The sequence below is a fragment of the Thamnophis sirtalis genome, unplaced genomic scaffold (genome assembly GCF_051295495.1).
Source record: "Thamnophis sirtalis isolate CommonGarterSnake01/CBP01778 unplaced genomic scaffold, rThaSir2_p1.2 scaffold_6, whole genome shotgun sequence".
Lineage (NCBI taxonomy): Eukaryota > Metazoa > Chordata > Lepidosauria > Squamata > Natricidae > Thamnophis > Thamnophis sirtalis.
In genome coordinates, this window is record NW_028261386.1 from 36,189,960 (window position 1) to 36,208,167 (window position 18,208).

Sequence of the window (18,208 nt, forward strand, 5' to 3'; positions counted from 1 at the left end):
CTATAGTGACAGCACATGTCTAATGTTCCTAATGAAAATATAGCACTTTAACTTTGATGGAAAAGGGGAGACTCACTGGTTTTTCAAGTGAAAATATGTTTTCGTGCTAATAGCAGGAATGTAGCAAAAGTCTTTTAAAGATATGAAGAGTGCTTTGACGGCACAACATGCAGTATCTGCTATGGCCATTAAAGTCAGAGGAAGAATTTGAGTATTTTTTGCCATCTAGCAAAAAGAACATATGTCTGCTTAGCAAAGCCATTTATACAATTAAAAACCAACTGAGAACTGTAGAGATAGTATTTAATTAAAATGTGCCAGATACCTAAAGCAAAAAAAATAAAGGGGGGGGAGTTCATTGGGTTCTTGTTTACAGTTCTGCTTAAATAATATAGCACATAATTCAATGAGTAATATTTTACACTTGCATAAAACTCTGTTTATGCACACGTGCATGCACACACACACACTCTTTAGCCAGTGTATAGACAGACAGGAGGACAAAAAATTGAAATAACAATAAATGTCCAGTCCCCAAATGATAACAGTGTAGAACATCCTGTTTCTGTGAAATTTATCCAGAAGATACTAAATGATTAAACTTTTCCATTGGAAAAAAAATGGAGTTTTATTGCTGTAGAGTCGACCCTGTGTTCCCCCATCTTCAGAATATATTTGCTTATTATTCTCCTATTTTAGATAGCATTTGTATTTTCCCCACTCTGAAGTGGTGGCTATCTCATATAGAATTCTGTTTGTGAGAATAAGAGTTTTTGTATTCAGTCAGAAATAGGTAGAACAAACTTGACCTATTAATATCTTTACTACTGATCGCCACTTAAGATAGCTGAATTAAATGAATAATTCATTGAGATGCAAATGTGATTTCTCCAACTAGCTTATTAAGGGATGAAATTTTTTCTTCCAGAATTAAGTTCCTATTTTCCGTATTCTTCTGCATCTGCTCTGTAACTTGCAACATTTTCATCAGATGTGCATTCTTCACATACAGGTCCTTCAGCAATAGATTAGACTTGGCATTTTTTTCAAACTGAAAAGGAAAGGAACATTCCATTAAGTACTATTCAGACACACCCATAACAAAACATCCGATTACAATGGATTTAATATTTATCTAAAGAATTAAAAAGACCTCTTTAACTTCATTGGCAAAATAATTCATTCTGAAGAGAAGTTACACTATGCCCTACCAATTCTCAAAAAGAGACATTACTACTTTAGGCCCAAAGCCAGCTGGTTGAATTTGGGCCAATCACTCTCCTAAGCCTAGGAAAAAGGCAATGACAACTTCTGAAAAATACAAAGGTAGTCCTTTGACTTACAACAGTTCAGTTAGTGGTCGTTCAAAGTTACAATGGCACTGAGAAAAAGGAACTTATGATCATTTTTCACACTTACAACTGTTGTAACATCCCCATGGTCAAAATTCAGACACTTGGTAACCGGTTCATATTTATGACCTTTGCACAGGGGTGAAATTCAGCAGGTTCTGACAGATTCTGGAGAATCGGTAGTGAAAATTTTGAATAGTTTGGAGAACTGGCAAATACCACCTCTGGCTCGCCCCAGAATGGAGTGGGAATGGAGATTTTGCAATAGCCTTCCCCCAGGAGTGGGAAGGGAACGGAGATTTGTATTCTTCCCCTGGAGTGCGGTGGGAATGGAGATTTTGCAGTATCCTTCCCCTGCCATGCCCACCAAGCCACACCCACAGAACCGGAAGTAAAAAAATAATTTAAAAAAACAATAATTTAACCACTGCATTTGCAGCATCCTGAGGTCATGTGATCCCCTTTTGCAACCTGTCAAAGTCAATGGGGAATCCAGATTTACTTAACAACCATGTGGTTAACTTCACAAATGCAATTATTCACTTAACTGTGGCAAGAAAAGTCAAAATGGGGCAAACACAACAAATGTTTCAGCAACATAAATCTTGGGCTGAGTTGTGGTTGTAACTCAAAAACTACCTGTATTGCTCAGAAAATGACAGGCACTACAAACAAAAAGCTGAAATATATTAAAAGGAAGTACTAACGTTTGGACACATAATGAAATAAATTCTTCACCCTCTGTTCCTTAATTTGGAACTTGTACACATGAGTATGTAGAGTGAATGGTTAGAAATCTGCTTGCACAATATTCAAATGTGTTCTGTTGATTGAGGGAAGACAAATACTTTAGGGTAATTTAATGTATATATTGTAATGCATTCCAGAATACTTTTGTTTGTGTAGTCTGTTTTAAAACTGCAAGCAGTAGACAATGAATTTTCCATTTCTATTTCTGCTCCATTCACAGAAAGCAACAAATTCACCCTTGCCACTCACTTGTTCCTTAATTTGGGACATTTTTTTCTCAAGCAACATTTGTGTACTCTTCAAATTCATCTCTACTTCCACCAACTTCTCCTCCATTAATCTATGTGTGTTTTCATATTCTTCCTGCAGAAAGAGGAGCATAAATTCTGAGCAGCGTTTATTGTATATCCCAACACAATTTAACCATAAGTTAAAGTTAAAGGAATGGCCCAAGAGCAATTGTTGATTACAACATTGCTACAAGATTCTTTTATGTATTTCAGAAAAAATAGCCTAAACTATTCAACATGCTTGTAAATTTAGTAGTGAAGGTAGTCACAAACCTCTGCACTATATTGCACTATAAATATTTATGAGTTGTTTTTGATAGGGAACATTAAGCACATGTTACTCTCTGAGTTTCCTTGTATAACCAAGCTTTAGTTACCTACAATCTGTTTTCATTACAGGCTTTTTTGCTCTACTATTAAGCAATTGCCTAGCACAGGAGTGTCAAACACAAGGTCTGGGGGCCAAATCCAGCCCATGGGGTGCTTAGATCTGGCTCACGGGGCTGCCCTGGAAATGTACACTGCCTATCCCAGTGAAAACGGAGCTCGGGAAGACCACAGCCATTTTCACTGGCAGAGGGTTGAAGGAGGCTTTCACAGCCAAAAACAGATCTTGGGACCCAGTTTTCACTGGCAGAGCACTTGGGCCACCACAGGCACCCCTGACACGAGTGACGTTGAGCTAGCTACACCGACCCTGGCCATGTCAATCCCTGACCTACCCCCCCCCCCAGGTCAAACAACCCTGATGCAGCCCTCAGTGAAATCGAGTTTGACACCCCGGCCTAGTACATTAAACCACAATTTAAAATCATAGTATAAAAGCAGCTACTGAGATTGATTTATAGATATTTTTTCCTGAGGGGAGGGAAAGGAGAATATACCAGTCTGAGGCTTCTCTTAGGATGAGAGAAACCACATTGCTTCTGTGTCTATGGAGATTTTCAGTCATCCAGTCACTGTTGTCCCAAACGGGCTTTTTTCAAGGAGCAACTGGACTTCTTGGTTTTTCTTTGAAAACATCCAAACATTTCTGACTGGATGGGTGGGGAATGGATGGATTTATATTCCTTGCAGACAGCAGGTCATTTGCATTATTTTTAGAGAGTCATTGAGGCCACTAGGAGGTTTATCTGTGTCCTCAAGTTCACCTGAGTAGTGTAAATGGGTGTGGAACCTTCTTGGAACTGCTGAAAGGCCTGGGGAGACAGATGATGCTGTATCCCTCCCACTTGTTTGAGGCTATTCAATTTTGACAAAGATGGCCTCTTTGACCCCTCTTTCAAACCAGCAGCCCTCTCTGTCCAAAATGTGGACTTTGCTGTCTTCAAAAGAGTGCCCTGCATCTTTTAAATGAAGATAGACTACTGAATCATGTTCCGATGGGTTTGTTCTCCTATATTATGCCATGCGATTATGAAGTGGTTTTGTCTCCCCAATGTACAGATCTGCACATATCTCACTGTACTGTACTGCATATATCACATTGCTCAGTTTGTGTCTGGGTGTTTTATCCTTGGGGTGGACAATCCTCTGCCTTAGTGTATGCTTGGGTTTAAAGTGTACACATATGTTGTGTTGGCTGAAGGTCCTCCTGAGCTTTTCAAATATTCCTGCAACGTATGAAATAACAATATTGCTTCGTTTATTGCTCTCTTCTTTGCCTGTTATGGAGGAGCTACTGCTGGGTCTTTTTGGGGAGTTGAAGGTTCACTTGGAATAGTGAGGGCTTCCTTGATGTGTTTTTGTTCTTTTTCTTTTCCATCTTTGCTAGTAGGCAGGCCTTCAGCTCAGTGGTGTAGATCAGTGTTTTTCAACCTTTTTTGTGCAAAGGCACACTTTTTTCATGAAAAAAATCACGAGGTACACCACCATTAGAAAATGTTAAAAAAAATTAACTCTGTGCCTATATTAACTATAGGCGGGTGTTTTTCCCACGGCACACCTTACACTATGTCACGGCACACTAGTGTGCCGCGGCACAGTGGTTGAAAAACACTGGTGTAGATAACTCCCATTTTGTGCTTCAGTGGGTGGTGAGAATCAAAATGTAAATATTGATCTATGTGAGAAGTGAAACGTCTTAAAAGAAAAACAAGAATGTCCAGTTCCCTCTTGAAAAAAGTACCTTTAGGACACATTGCTTCTGATTTAATTTTAGCTTAGTGTGTTGTATGAATGTAGCCACTGTAGTTGTAACTTTTGGTTTAAGCCTCAGAGATGTGTTTAAAGGCCCACTATGACTTATTCAACAAACTATGGTAAAACAAGTCAGGCAGCTTATTTTTATTCATCATACCAGCAACTGCATTCTTGGTAGGAACCTAAAGGATGGCTAAAATAAACGTTCTTCTTACCTGATAAATAGCCTGTTGCCATTTCATTTGTTCTGCTTGTAAGTTTAGATCGCCTTGCAACTTTCTGACGGTTTTCTGTTCCTCTGCCAATCTGGCTTGAAGCTCAACAAGATGGTCCTTAGGTACTGTATTGTCCATCTGGGTCTTCAATTGTTGCAGCTCCTGTGCGTGCTGAGACTCAGCTTGGCTTAATCTGGTGTCAGCTTCTAACAGCTACATTGCAAGAGAAAAAGATAGACTAGTACACTAACATTAGAGACATTAACATTAACACTGCAGAAGAAAAACCTACCAATCAGTCAAGATACTTGCATGCCAAAATTCTTTCTAACAGTAAATTCCACTCAATATGTAAAATAAATGCTAATTTTTAAAATTAACTTTCTATCTAAAATTTAAAAATTAAATTTGATGTATAATTTATTCTTATTTGGAAACAATTTCTAGTTTACAGTTCAATACATGGAATATTGCTACACCCAAATTTGGATTCTAAGATTTGTATTTTAATCAGGCATATTGCCTAATGTTATTTACAGTATTCTTTTATTGCACAGATAGTCCTCAACTTAGAATGAGCATTGGTAATGGAATTTTTAACACTAAGTAATGCCGTTGTAAAGTACAACGGCATTACTTAGCAACAGCAATCCTATCAATCCCAGTTGCTATTGTTAACTGAATCCCACAGTTGTTATGCCAGGTGATAAGTGGAAAAGCCAGGAGGAAGTTGGAAGGACCAAGGCAGGCAACTGGCTGCTGTTGGGGGAGGGCAAAGGGATCGGTGTGTGTTTGGGGGAAGGTCAAAGATGATGTGTGGGAGCCATGATGGTTGGAGGTAGCTGTGCAGGTGAGAGAACCTCTGCATTGGGCACAAAGTGTGTGCAAGGCTGCTACTCAGGTCAAGGAGGGTATGATGTGCACATGTTAGTGAGGATATGCCAGAGGCTTCACATAGATCAAGGTGTGTGTGTTGGTATCCATGAGAGGCACTGCACAGGTCAGGATGAGTGCATAGGAATTCAAGGGTATACGCAAGAGCGGCCACATAGATCAGGGATGGTATGTGGGGGTGCACAAGAGGTGCTGTATGGATTGAGGAAGGTGCATGAGATGTACTGCACAGGTCAAGGAGGGTGCATGAAGTTGCATGAATGGCCAGTGCAGTCTGAATGCAGAGGGGCTGGGTAGTGTGTGTCAGTGGGGATCTCCCCACCAGTGATCTCCCATCTTCCCTGCCAATTTTCTCAGTGACCTTCTAGGAATGGTTATCATTTGATTGTGGGGCACTTGGCAATCGGTCATACATGTGAACAGGTTTCCCAAACACCTATATTACAATCATATGACTACAAGGGGCCTTGTAATCAGAATCCAAGGACCGGTTGTGATCATTCATTTGTTGCTGTTGTAACTTTGCTGAATGAATGGTTGTAAGTTGAGACTGCCTGTATTATTATTTATTTTAGCTTTGGCAGCAAATGTTGTCCCTCAATCAACTAATATATCATAATCCTACCCCATGTTAAAAAGCAAGGTTAAAAGTCAAAATAGTTAGGCAAAGGAGTCTTAATTCATGATCCCCATAACAGATATGTTATCTAAATGCTGCCTTGGCTTGGTCACCATGACACATGTTTTTCTACATGAAACACTGCAGCAGAGGAGAGCAGTTGTTTGATGCCACAGACTACATTTAACACTTGGAGCAAAGTAGGTAGGACCATATTACACAGGGATGGGAATTTGGGAACTTAACTGTGTTTCTCAATTGTAATGTGGCTGTTTTAGAGCTTATACTAGTTTTCATCTGCCCTACACCACAAAATAGTATCTGTGCAATCAGCTTTTAGAAATCATCACCAGATAAACAGCTGCAAAAGGAGGACTGAATGTTTGCCTACAGCCGTGAGGCCACAGATTGTCCATCACTGAAGTACAACATTATGAAGCGTCACACATACTTACAATGCAGTGACCTCTCTCCTGGATCAGCCTTACCTTTTCCTTCAGCGATTTCAGCTCTATATCCAGCAAGTCCTTTTCGCCCTGCCATGTCAACTGCTGCTGAAAAAGCTCCTTTTTCATCTCAGCAGAGGCCTCCCGAAGTTGCTTGGCTACCATAGACTCTTGTTCTTTTTGGCTCTCCAATTCAAGAAACCTCTGATTCAGTATCTTGATTGTTTTCTGACTGGCTTTATTCTTGCTGCTTAATTCAATGTATTCATGGCTTAGCTGAGCAGTCCTGGTGTTCAGCTGTAAGATTTCCTCTTTGTAGCATTTGTTCTGAAGCAAGATTTCAGGCATTCAGTGTTGTGACATTCCTCATAATTACATTTGTGCACGCACAAAACAAAATTATAAATTATCCAAAGGATCAGGTAGGGATTTCCAAAGTCACATGCTAGATAAATAAGGGCTGTCTTAAAACAAATGTGTTATATTGTTTACCGTTAACTGAATTTTTGGTAGTAGGGCAAATAATGTAAACCTATATAAGGTAAAAAGTAAAGGTAAAGGTTCCCCTTGCACATATGTGCTAGTTGTTCTTGTTGACTCTAGGGGGCAGTGTTCATCTCGTTTCAAAGCCGAAGAGCCAGCACTGTCCAAAGATGCCTCTATGGTCATGTGGCTGGCATGACTAAATGCCGAAGGTGCACGGAACACTGTTACCGTCCCACCAAAGTGGTCCCTATATTTCAACTTGCATTTTTACATGCTTTCGAACTGCTAGGTTGGCAGAAGTTGGGACAAGTAATGGGAGCTCACTCCATTATGTGGCACTAGGGATTCGAACCACTGAACTGCCGACCTTTCTGATTGACAAGCTCAGCGTCAGTCACTGAGCCACCGTGTCCCGAGTAAACCTATATACAAAGTATTAAAGAAAAATTTATAGTTCTGAATTCTGAAAAGCTTTTGTAGATGTGATTATTTTTAACAATTACCTTTTGAAAGTACACAGTGATCAGTTTAGCACTAGAAATTCAAGAGTTCATGAGATAGCTTTACTGGGCAACAAGTTGACTGTATTCATATATAATCACTGATTGTTTAATCATAGGTTATTCAATAAACTAAACTGCCAAGTCAACCTCAAACAGCTTGTGGCTTAATACAATGTGCAAATCCAGCCAATGTTTCTCAATTGAACCTTGGTAGTGTTGGTTACACGGATGAGATTAGAAGTACTGATACTCAGATTATCCAACCACTTTCTAAAGTTGCCCAATTCTTTTAAGATTTGTTTGTGTCTGGATAATTATCACCTGACTTAAGATGCAGGAAAAATAACTGCTGAAATTTATCTAGGAACTCAACAAGTTCCTAGATAACAAGTTATTTTTTTCAAAAAGCGCCTGGGAAGACCCATATATATTGTAGGTTCAATCCCTGATAATGTCCAGATATGACCGGGAAAAGCTGTTGTTTAAATTCCTGGACAATTAGTAAGACTCTCATTTGAGGACATTAGCCAATTTCCATATTTCAATAACTGATGATTTCTTCACGATTTCAGGTACAGATCTTTCTCATCATCTGCTACTGAATCCTTTTCAAAAAAAGGTGCCATAGATAAATCATGCAAAACATATAATGATTTTGTCCTTCTAAAATGTCCCCCCGCCCACTCCATCTGTTTTTGATTGAAACGTAGAACTTCTTGGCTCTGTTTTGACTTTTCTAGTACTGCACTGTTTCAAATTCAAGCTCTGTGAGAAGGCAGATCAAGTGATTCTCTAACCACTTACCAAGTCATTTAATTCTTTTATTTCATATATCATCTTCTCTTTTTCCATTTTCAATTCATCAATGTGCTTTCTGGAAAAAAAATTAACTGAAGCATACTTTGTGCATCAATATAATGAGATTTGGAATTACTCTAGAAAGTATAGTGGTCTTTCACGGATCTACTGTAGCACTATAATTCTTGTTTATAACAGTGAACTGGCTCAAGACAGGTATAACTGATCCATGCTTAATTTTGAGCGTGCTGGCAGTATCCTCCAGTACCTTTTTGGTTAAGATTTCTATCTAAGAATGGACGCTTCTATAAGATGAATATTCATGGAAAAGGAGATTAAAGATAAGCACATCTGCTCTAACCACCCATCTCTTGAGTCAATTTTCAAGTTGTCTGTTGAAAGCTCATGCTTTCATAAAACCTAGGCTAACAATTGCTACACAATTCAGATTTCTATTTTTCCAGTATTAATTGAGCATCCCCTATTTGCAAAAGAATATTGTACATAAAGTATATTTCACAGCATTATCACAGTAAGAAATAAAGTATTTTCTGAGCTTGTTTCCTGGAGTTCAAATCTAAAACCTAAGAACTGCACCAGATTAGGAAGGGCTAGCATAGCCAAATGACATTTCTTTGTGTTATGGTTCAGTAGCTAAGCTGTGTAACTAAGCTCTTTGCGACCATAGCATTTATCAAATTTTAATTTCTCTCTTCCCTTTGCATGTTTCTCCTCTTAAGTTAAGGCATTTCATGTGAAAACTTTAATATACAAATGAAAAGAAAAATAATTACCTGTGCTTTTGGTTTGTGTCACCCATCCCCTCTATTTCTCGCTGACATTTTCCAAGTTTATTTTTAAAGAGGATATTGTCTTCTGAAACCCTGTGCAGTTCCAATCTGCATAACAAAAAGAAAAAAATCAAGTCGAATTAGTTCAGGAGGTATAATAAATTCTTGTGGTGAGTTAAGCACCATTTTTGTTGGAAAATGGACTAAAAATAAATAGATCATGCAAATAGAAAAAAATAATTTTCAAGTAGCTAAAAATCTACCAGAAGGAAAGTTATAATCTCTTGCTTGAAATTATGGGTAAGAGTAATTTTACTAAATCGCAATTGTTTTAAATAAGATATTTTTGGATAACACTACTTTTAGCTACATCTTTTGCAATATAGTTCATTCCCAAACCAATTATGATAATGCGATGTTATGTACAGATTTTGTGTCCTAAAGGTTAAATGCTAAAAAATCCCACAAGCATTAACAAGCACTCTGTTAAAACAGTATCAATATCTGTATGGCAAGGTGACACAGCACTACGTTACTAATGCTGATGTCCACCAAAATCTCTTGTCCTTGCTAAGTATCCCCAAAGTAGCTTTCTCTAACATGGCAAGTCTAGATATATTTCAATTCATCCAAATAAAGAAAAATTACTGGGATCTTGGTATTTTTCTGAGCTGGACTTTTTCTGTAGAAGTTTCTTTATCAGGCTAAGTGATATCACCAGTGCAAGAGAAAGTGAAGTTTGCTTATTCTTTACATAAGTAACTTGCTTTGCGAATCTTGTTTGGGCTGTGTTTTTTTTCCCTTAGTGGTTCCTTAAGAAGGGTATTATTTCTTCCTGATTGTTGGACAAAAGGATTCCCCCACCACCACCACAATGTGTAATTAAATTCTGGAATTCACTACCAACAAACTCACTTTCTCATGCACTAATATCATCTGATAACATCCATGCTTCTAAAACACCAAAGATCTAACCCTGAGCTACTAATAATAATATTCACTATTCTTTTAAGCAATAATATAAAAAGCAATAAATTGTGTATCTCCTTTAGACTTCAAAAGAATATCGCTTCTCCAAGACTATTTGTAGAAACTATCCAATCTCAGGGAATTGTGCAATCTTTAACCATCTCAGTTTTGTCTTAATGATTATTGACACCTCAGTTCACTCCTACTTGGTTTGTCAAAAGCATCAGGACCTGACACATATATCCATGTTTCCAAAGTCCTAGAAACTGAAAACAACAAATTTAGTCATGTGAAATGAGGAAGGCCAAAGTTCCCATACAGACTTGTTTGAACCTCCCTTAGCTGATAGGGTGCAGATCAGGTAACATGATAATTCCCAGAATTCTCAGCCAACCTGACTGAATAGTTCTGGCAGATACTAAGGTAGTTCCCAATGAGAAAGGGATACTTCAATTGGCGGGCTTAAAAAAACTAAGTGCTTTATAGAGTTAAGGTAATCATTTAAGCAACATCTGGAGTCACCTAAAAAAGGCAGCACACAAATGCACATAAACAAATAAAAGATAGTTACTGTGAACTAATTTTTGTTAGTTTTGATTATATTCAAGGTTGCATATAAAGAATAACTCAAAGAAATACCAACTAACAACTTCCTTGTTCAGATGATCACATTTCACAAAAATAGCCCCATCATTTTGATATGCGATGAAAAGAAGAGTGTCTTTACCTAGTATACAAAGTTGTCTTATGCCTAAAGAAAGAAAGATGTAGCTATGGGTTTTTATTGCTCTCTTCCTACGCTGTATCAGCAAATGGTAGCACCTGTTTGATCTTGGCTACACTTTGAAGCCAAGCAGGGTTATGTCTGGTTATGCAACCAAGGAGGATGTCAAGGAATGTCAAGGCTATAGGCTAGACTGGGAAACTGAAAAACATTCTAAAAGAAACCAGTAACAAAGTACTTCTTTATTATTGCCAAGAAAACTGCATCAATGGGTCCTCAAAGACACCAGAAATTATCCTTGAGTTGAAGCAGTTTTTACCTTTTACTTTCCTTTTAAAGATTCAACTTCATCTATTAACATAGCAGAATTTTTCCTACTTATGCATAAATAATTATTATTGTTACTGCCAAGAACTTATATTTATAATCCTAAGAATATAAGGCTTCCAAACCTCATAAAATGTATCTCCATTTCATGTTTCATCTTCAAGTCATCTTCCAATATTTTCCTTTCCTGGGCCAGCCTCTGACCTAAGTTGGACATTTCTTTAGCATAGCACTGCTCCATTTCTGCCCTCTCCTCCTCAAATCTCTTCATTTCTTGGATAGGATCTAGCTTCTGATCCTGACTTTTCAAACCATCAATCACTTCCTGGCATTTCACATTCAGTTCTTCCAGGGCATTCTTTTGTTCTTCCAATTCACTAATCTTGATCTTGAAACTTTGCTCAATAGCCTTCCTTTCTTTCTCAGAATTATTTTTTATTAGTTCTATTTCCCGTTCATAGTAATTGACCTAGAAGAGTAATTTTTATAAAAAATCAGAAAGTCCTTTTATAGCATGGCTTCTATAATACTGTATATATTAGAGTGTTTTCAAAATGCTAAAGTGAATAATTAGCGTGTGTGTGTGAGGGGGGTGTAAATAAAAATATTTTCTTACATTGGAGAAATGATGATTGCCATTCTACCAAAACTTAGGAGACTGTAGACAACGCAACAGTCCCTCTATTGAAACTACACTGTGGAGTTATTACATGCAGAAAAATTCAGTTCTGCTGATTATAGGTTCTGTACTTGTAGTTTGGATATTTATTGAGTCTTCCTACTTACCTTAGTTTCTAGCTGTGTTTTTATAGTTTGATTCTGTTCTTTTAAGTCTTCCAACAGAAGTTCTGTTTCTATACTTACTGAATTGGGATCAGATGTTATGAAAGTGGTATCTGTAAGTAAATTTATTATTAGAAAAGCATGGAGACAAGAAAACTATTACTGATTAAACCCTAGCTACAAAAGTAGTGGGTTAAATCATGGAGGTTATATTACAAAACAAAACATTTAGGAGAAAAATAACCGCAGCCCTAAAAAAAGTTGTTTGGAAATACCATAGTGTCCCAGATTGGAAGAATCAAGAAAAAATTGTAAATTATACTTTTGATTCTGGTATCTTACTTATAAAGAAATGGATTGGATTAGATTAGGATTATTTAAATTCTAGGATGCTGTGGTGTTTGGGAGGTTTTAGACAATATGCGGTATATGCTTAATCATCCCTTTACATTTTGGCCTGTGGTTGGTAAGGACTGATATCCAAGAAAGTGATCTTCCTTTCAATGTTGTCTTAAAAGAAAATATTCAATGATTTAATGTAGTTAAATAGTAAAATAAATGCATCTTTCGCTTTAGCACTGAATTGTAGCAGCCGGATGCCCAGAATTAAGTAACAGCAGTGTCTGCGCTCAGCTGCTTTGCTTAACTTGAAGTGGGGAAAACTGTCATAGAATATAAAACATTTAAAGCCCCTTTCACTATGCGGAAAGACCCTGAATATCTTCTTGCATGAAGAGTCTTTCCCATCCTGGTAAAGTCCAGATGTGCTCAAACATCCTCTATGCGGACAATTCTGGCAACAGGCATGCAATAAATCCAGATTTCAAGAGGATGCAGAAAGCTGTTCTGAAGAACCATGCCTGACTTGCATTACCCACCTATAATGCTAGCTTTTTCATTTCCACGGAAGGGCCTTTCTCCAGTGTTGTTGGTCTTCATTTTGCAGCGTGCTAGGTTAGACTTGTGTGCATGTAGCAGGGATCTCAGTTTTTCCACCTCCATTTGTAGCTCATCATTCTTGTCATACAGTTCCTATAAGCAGCCAGAAAACTACAGTGATACACACAGAGCAGCTGATCTTAGATGTACGTGGTGAGATGAACGTCAGGACTTATCCATAATTGCTTATAAATCATTCCCCCCCTTTTTAATTTTTTTATTTTAATTGAACAAAAACACACACAAAAAAAGAATCATTCTTCATTACATCTTGTAGAAAGCGTGTCAATTGGTTACAGATAACTTTCGTGCATTTCTTCCACAGTCATTACTTATAATTCATATTAGATTATACACTTTAAGTCAAAAATCTTTGTATATCTTACTAACAGTGTACCACAATTCTCATTTGACTACAATTATTTGAACATGCTTTTACCAAAGCACGAAGGATGGATGCCGCCCTGGAAGTACGCTCTATGGTAGCGTACAACCATAGAGTGTACTCCCAGAGCGGTATCGTACCTCCGTGCTTTGGAAGCCGCAACGGAGGAAGGATGCCACTCTGGGAGTACGCTCTGTGGTTGTATGCTCTGCAGCCCACAACCATAGAGCGTACTACCAGAGTGGCATCCGTTCTCTGTGCTTTGAAAGCTGGAAAAAAAAAACAAGCAGCGGGCGGCGCCAGCAGCGGAGATGCCCTGGCTCTGCAGAGTTAGCCAAGGGCATCGTGAGCCTGCGAGTTGCACGAGCGGGGAGAGGAAAAGCCGCTCACGCAACCCCCCCTCTCCAGCCATGCAGAGCCCCATTCACTCACCTAGGGGCATTCTGAAGGCGCCAAGCCGTGGGAGGCGGAGGGTGGTGAACAGGCGCTCACGTTGCTTGGTGCCTTCCAGGTACCGCTAGATCGGTCAGTGGCACTGTGCCCGGCTGGAAAGGGGGGTTGCCGGGCGGCTACTCGTGAGTGTGGCCACCTCATGGCTCCTGTGCTGCTGCTGCAACAGCGCAACACAGCCATTCGACCCTGAGGCTGTGCCCGGCTCTTCGGGAGCCCAGTCACAAGGGAGCAGCTGCCCGGCAACCCAAAAACAATAAGCCCTCCCCTTTAATAAACCCAAGGCCATATTTCATGGGTCAAAAAAATATTGTTGTATTTTCAGGGAAATACGGTATTTACTATTACATATTAAGTCAATTTAGTCAGAATCTGTGTTTTAGGCTATAGTTCTGCAATCTGCATCCCCACTTATCTTTTAATCTAATCTTGGAGAAGCCTGGTTTATTGAGCCAAATTTAAAATGTATTTTAAAATGAATCGGGGAACAATCCTGAAGAAGACCTGCAAGACATAAGACAGAGGTTGAAAGCCTAAATTGGAGATTTGCTGATGGTCAGTCATTCTGTGCTACAAACACCAATCTTTGCTCAGTCTCTTGAGGAATAAGCTCCAACAGGGCTAACAAAAATGTAAAGCATCTCAAAGCAGCCTAAAAAAAGCCTATCACTTTCCAGTGGTTCTTTTTTAATGTAACTTTGTTCATAAATATTATTTCTACTTATAAAACGTTGTACGTTTACTGTGTATATGACTATGTATATGAATATGGGGCAGGAACACAAGCAAACTTCTGATCATCCTAACCTTTAACATACATACAGAGGCCAGAATCCAAGAGTCCCATTTCTCATAAAGAAGCATCTCTCTTGAGAACTAATATGCTGACCAGATATGGTGGAATATAATCCAAATTCCCAGATAGTTTGGTTGAGAGGAAGAGGGTAAAGTTAGCTCCTCCCTAGAGGTTCTCAGAGTATATAGAGTATATAGAGTATATAGTTTGCTTTAGTTTGGAAAGATTTCTGACTATAGGTGAGGAACAATAATGGGAACTGCTTAAAAATAACCCTGCATGGGTTTCTTGATCTTTGGGCCTGATATCAAAGCACACAAACTTTGGATTCTACCAATAGCTACAGTTCAAAGCACATTTGCTAATTTTAAAAGATTCTATTCTGTATGTAGAAAAGCATTCCCTAAATGAAGAACAAAGATTCCTTGTGCAATGAAAATATTGAATTGAGCCCAAAGAATTTTCTTCTAAATTCAAAAGCCTATTTTATGCCATAATTCTACTAAAGGTTTGCACATCCATGCAAGAACAACCCTGGGATTCCTTTTTATTTAACATGCAATCTTATGGAATGTTGTATTATCCCAATTGTACAACAATCCTAGATAATTGTATTTGTTTAGAAGTAATATGTGAACATTACTAACGATAGATGTGTTGGACAGATCAAACATGCAAAATCAGATATAGCAATTCCTTTTACAAAAGACATTCTTAAGAAACCGAGAATTCCATGCACAATATCTCTAGATTTCTTTTTTTCCCCTTTTTTGCAAAATAAACATTTGTTTCCATTTTGGCAAGCACTAACATTAATAGTACAGCTGTTGAACTGAAACACATATTCAAACATCAAACCCAATCAATTCTCAGAAGACTCTGAGCTTGCTAGAAATGCTGACAAAAGTAACTGGTTATTTCCTTAGATAGCAAGGAACACATAACTGGAGTTTCTGAATGTTAAGCTGACTAGATTCAATGCAAAGAGTATTCAATAGCTGTGTATATCACGAGGTACTTATGTTATACTGAACGACTGAAATAAAAATAGCAAAGTTTTCACGGTTATCATAACACAGGCAGATTAGAAGAAATAATCATTACGGATATAGGAAATGAGCACACTTGGAAATGCAACGCTCACCTTCACCCTCTGTGATTAAATAGGCAGCACCGAATTGAATGTATGTGGAAACAAAAAAAGGGAAGGGAATTGAGTGGATGGTGGAATGCATAAAATAATACACAAGAGGGATCTTTTTTTAGAAGTCTCCATTAGCCTGCCACCTACCAATGGATCATTATGATTTTCCAACAAAAAGCAGAGGAATGAAAATAGCAGTAATAAAATGTTCCCAGATATATATCAAGCAACTACGCATCTGCTTCTCATGATTCAGGTGGACTGTGTCAATAGGCAGGACCATTATGTTTTTTATTATTGTACGTGAGATTTATTAATTCAATAGTAAATGATTAGTAAAAAGTTTCCATACAGTAGCTAGTAAAAGGAAGAGGGACAAATTTGTGAAATATGGACAATTTTCTTCCTGCTCACCTTGTTTCTGGCTTTCTATTGTGCATATTTATAAGGGTAAAAATAAACCACCTACCCGACATTGCAGCTCATACTCCTGAATGATTTCAGCAAAGCGTGCTTCTTGATCAAATAGTTCCGTACTGTATGGATCCAGGAATCCCAGCTGAAGCAAATAAGATTGTTGTTGTTTTTTAAAAAAAATAGTATATTGTTTCAAAATTGGAAAGAAAGCCTTTGAAGTTAGCTCTAAACAAATTGAGTTACATTTTATTTTTAATTTATTTCATTTATAACACTGTCCAAATCTACAAAACAACTCTGGGCAGTGTGGAGTAAAATCAAATCGAAAGTACCAGAGGTACAGCAGAGCTTCTGTTGAGTTGTCATCATGAGCAGATCAAACTTGTACAGAAATAGTTATGCCAGAGGAGCTTTTTAAATATTTTTGTCTTTTTATTGTGCTTGCAGACATTTTACCAATGCTTACATGAAAAGTAAGCGACTGTTTTCTGTAAATATGTGACTATATTCAGAATAACTATTTAAAAGAAATTATTAAAAAACATTTTAAGAGGGTCTAGACCTTTTTTAATGCAGACTTTTTCAGCCAAAAGGACTGAGAAAAAAAATGCAATTCTTCATCATTACTAACAAAAAGACTGAATATTTATGTAGGAGATACTATAGCCACAAGGCTATACATCCAGGACTTTTACTCATTTGATTTTCACACTAGTCAAATGGACTTAGATTAGAGAAAGAAAGAAAAATCATTTTTTACCAATCTGGAATTACCTTGTCTTTCAAAATAAAATTAAGATCTCCTTGAAGTTTCAAAACCTGATTTTCGGATTCACTCAGTTTTTGAACCACTTCAGCAACTTCATTCTGTAAGCGACTATTTTCCTTTAAAAATACATTCACATGGAAGAAAATGAAAGATAAAATCTAAATTTTGCAACTCTTCAGCAAGAAAGCAGCAGCACACTAAATATAGTAATATAGAAAAATCTGTGTTCAAAACCAATATTGTCAAAACTGCAATTTGATTAGTGCTGTGCGGCTACTTACCATGTTGGTTCACAAACCAGAAAAAGTATTGTATGTTTGAATGCTCTTCTGTGTAACAATGACCTACCATATCTGAACTGGAACCAAGGAAAAGCAAGACCAACATCTCCATATTTGACCTGCTACAGGTAATCCTTGCTTAATAATCACAATTTGGCCCAGAATCATTATGTTGTTGTGGTTGAGCTGACTTGATTTTATGACCATATTACATTATAAAACAGGTCACTGCTTTGTTGTTGAACCACGAGGTTGTTAAGCAAATCCAGCATATTAAATTGATGTTTTTTAATGTTTTCAACTAGAAATCATAGTCCTATGGCCATGGACATTAACCGATCATAAATGTGAGACAATTGCCAGACACCCAAAATGCAATCAGGTGACCTGAGGGTGGCAGCTGTAACTTTGAGGACATATCATAAGTAACTTTTTTTTAGTCTATTGTAACTTTGAACGGTTAAGTGTGGACTATCTATACTTTTACACAATTAGAGAGCCTTTACAATGAAAAACTGAGTAAATGATTCGTTCCCCAACCCATCAAGTCTACACTAAGAACTGGCACAGTCCTAAGACTTTGCATATGGTGCAATTCTGCAGCCTTAATGGATGCAGAATACCATTCCTGAACAAGCCCAGCTTTTAGTCAATTAAAAAAACAGATCAACATTTTATCTCATGGCTGTGAACCTACATACAACTGGCTAGTGAAATTTCAGAAGTGACAAATTTAAGCTGGTAAGATTTGCATCGTATAGGGAAAGAACTATAGTTTAGTTTTATCTAACTCATTTTTCCTTGCCATTAACAGTGGGGCTAATTGTACACCTTGAAAGAAAATGGACAAAGACTCAAATAGTTTAATTTCTAAGACTTGGAATTCAACCTCCTTGGATATGATATTTTACACGTGGTCAAGAATCTTCAATCCCTTC

At 37.7% G+C, this 18,208-nt stretch overlaps 1 protein-coding gene across 1 annotated transcript in view; it reads right to left on the reverse strand.

Annotated features, from left to right (window-relative positions):
- Positions 1–609: 609 nt before the first annotated feature.
- The window catches only part of NINL (ninein like), a 34,453-nt gene continuing 16,854 nt past the window's right edge, over positions 610–18,208 (reverse strand). The window contains 14 exon segments of the mRNA XM_087717592.1: positions 610–1,051; positions 2,352–2,465; positions 4,750–4,962; positions 6,751–7,035; positions 8,502–8,571; positions 9,290–9,394; positions 11,432–11,775; positions 12,093–12,202; position 12,262; positions 12,539–12,585; positions 12,588–12,599; positions 12,968–13,121; positions 16,273–16,362; positions 16,995–17,105. Coding sequence (XP_087573718.1) covers positions 866–1,051; positions 2,352–2,465; positions 4,750–4,962; positions 6,751–7,035; positions 8,502–8,571; positions 9,290–9,394; positions 11,432–11,775; positions 12,093–12,202; position 12,262; positions 12,539–12,585; positions 12,588–12,599; positions 12,968–13,121; positions 16,273–16,362; positions 16,995–17,105 — 1,842 coding nt within the window. The 3' untranslated portion in view covers positions 610–865.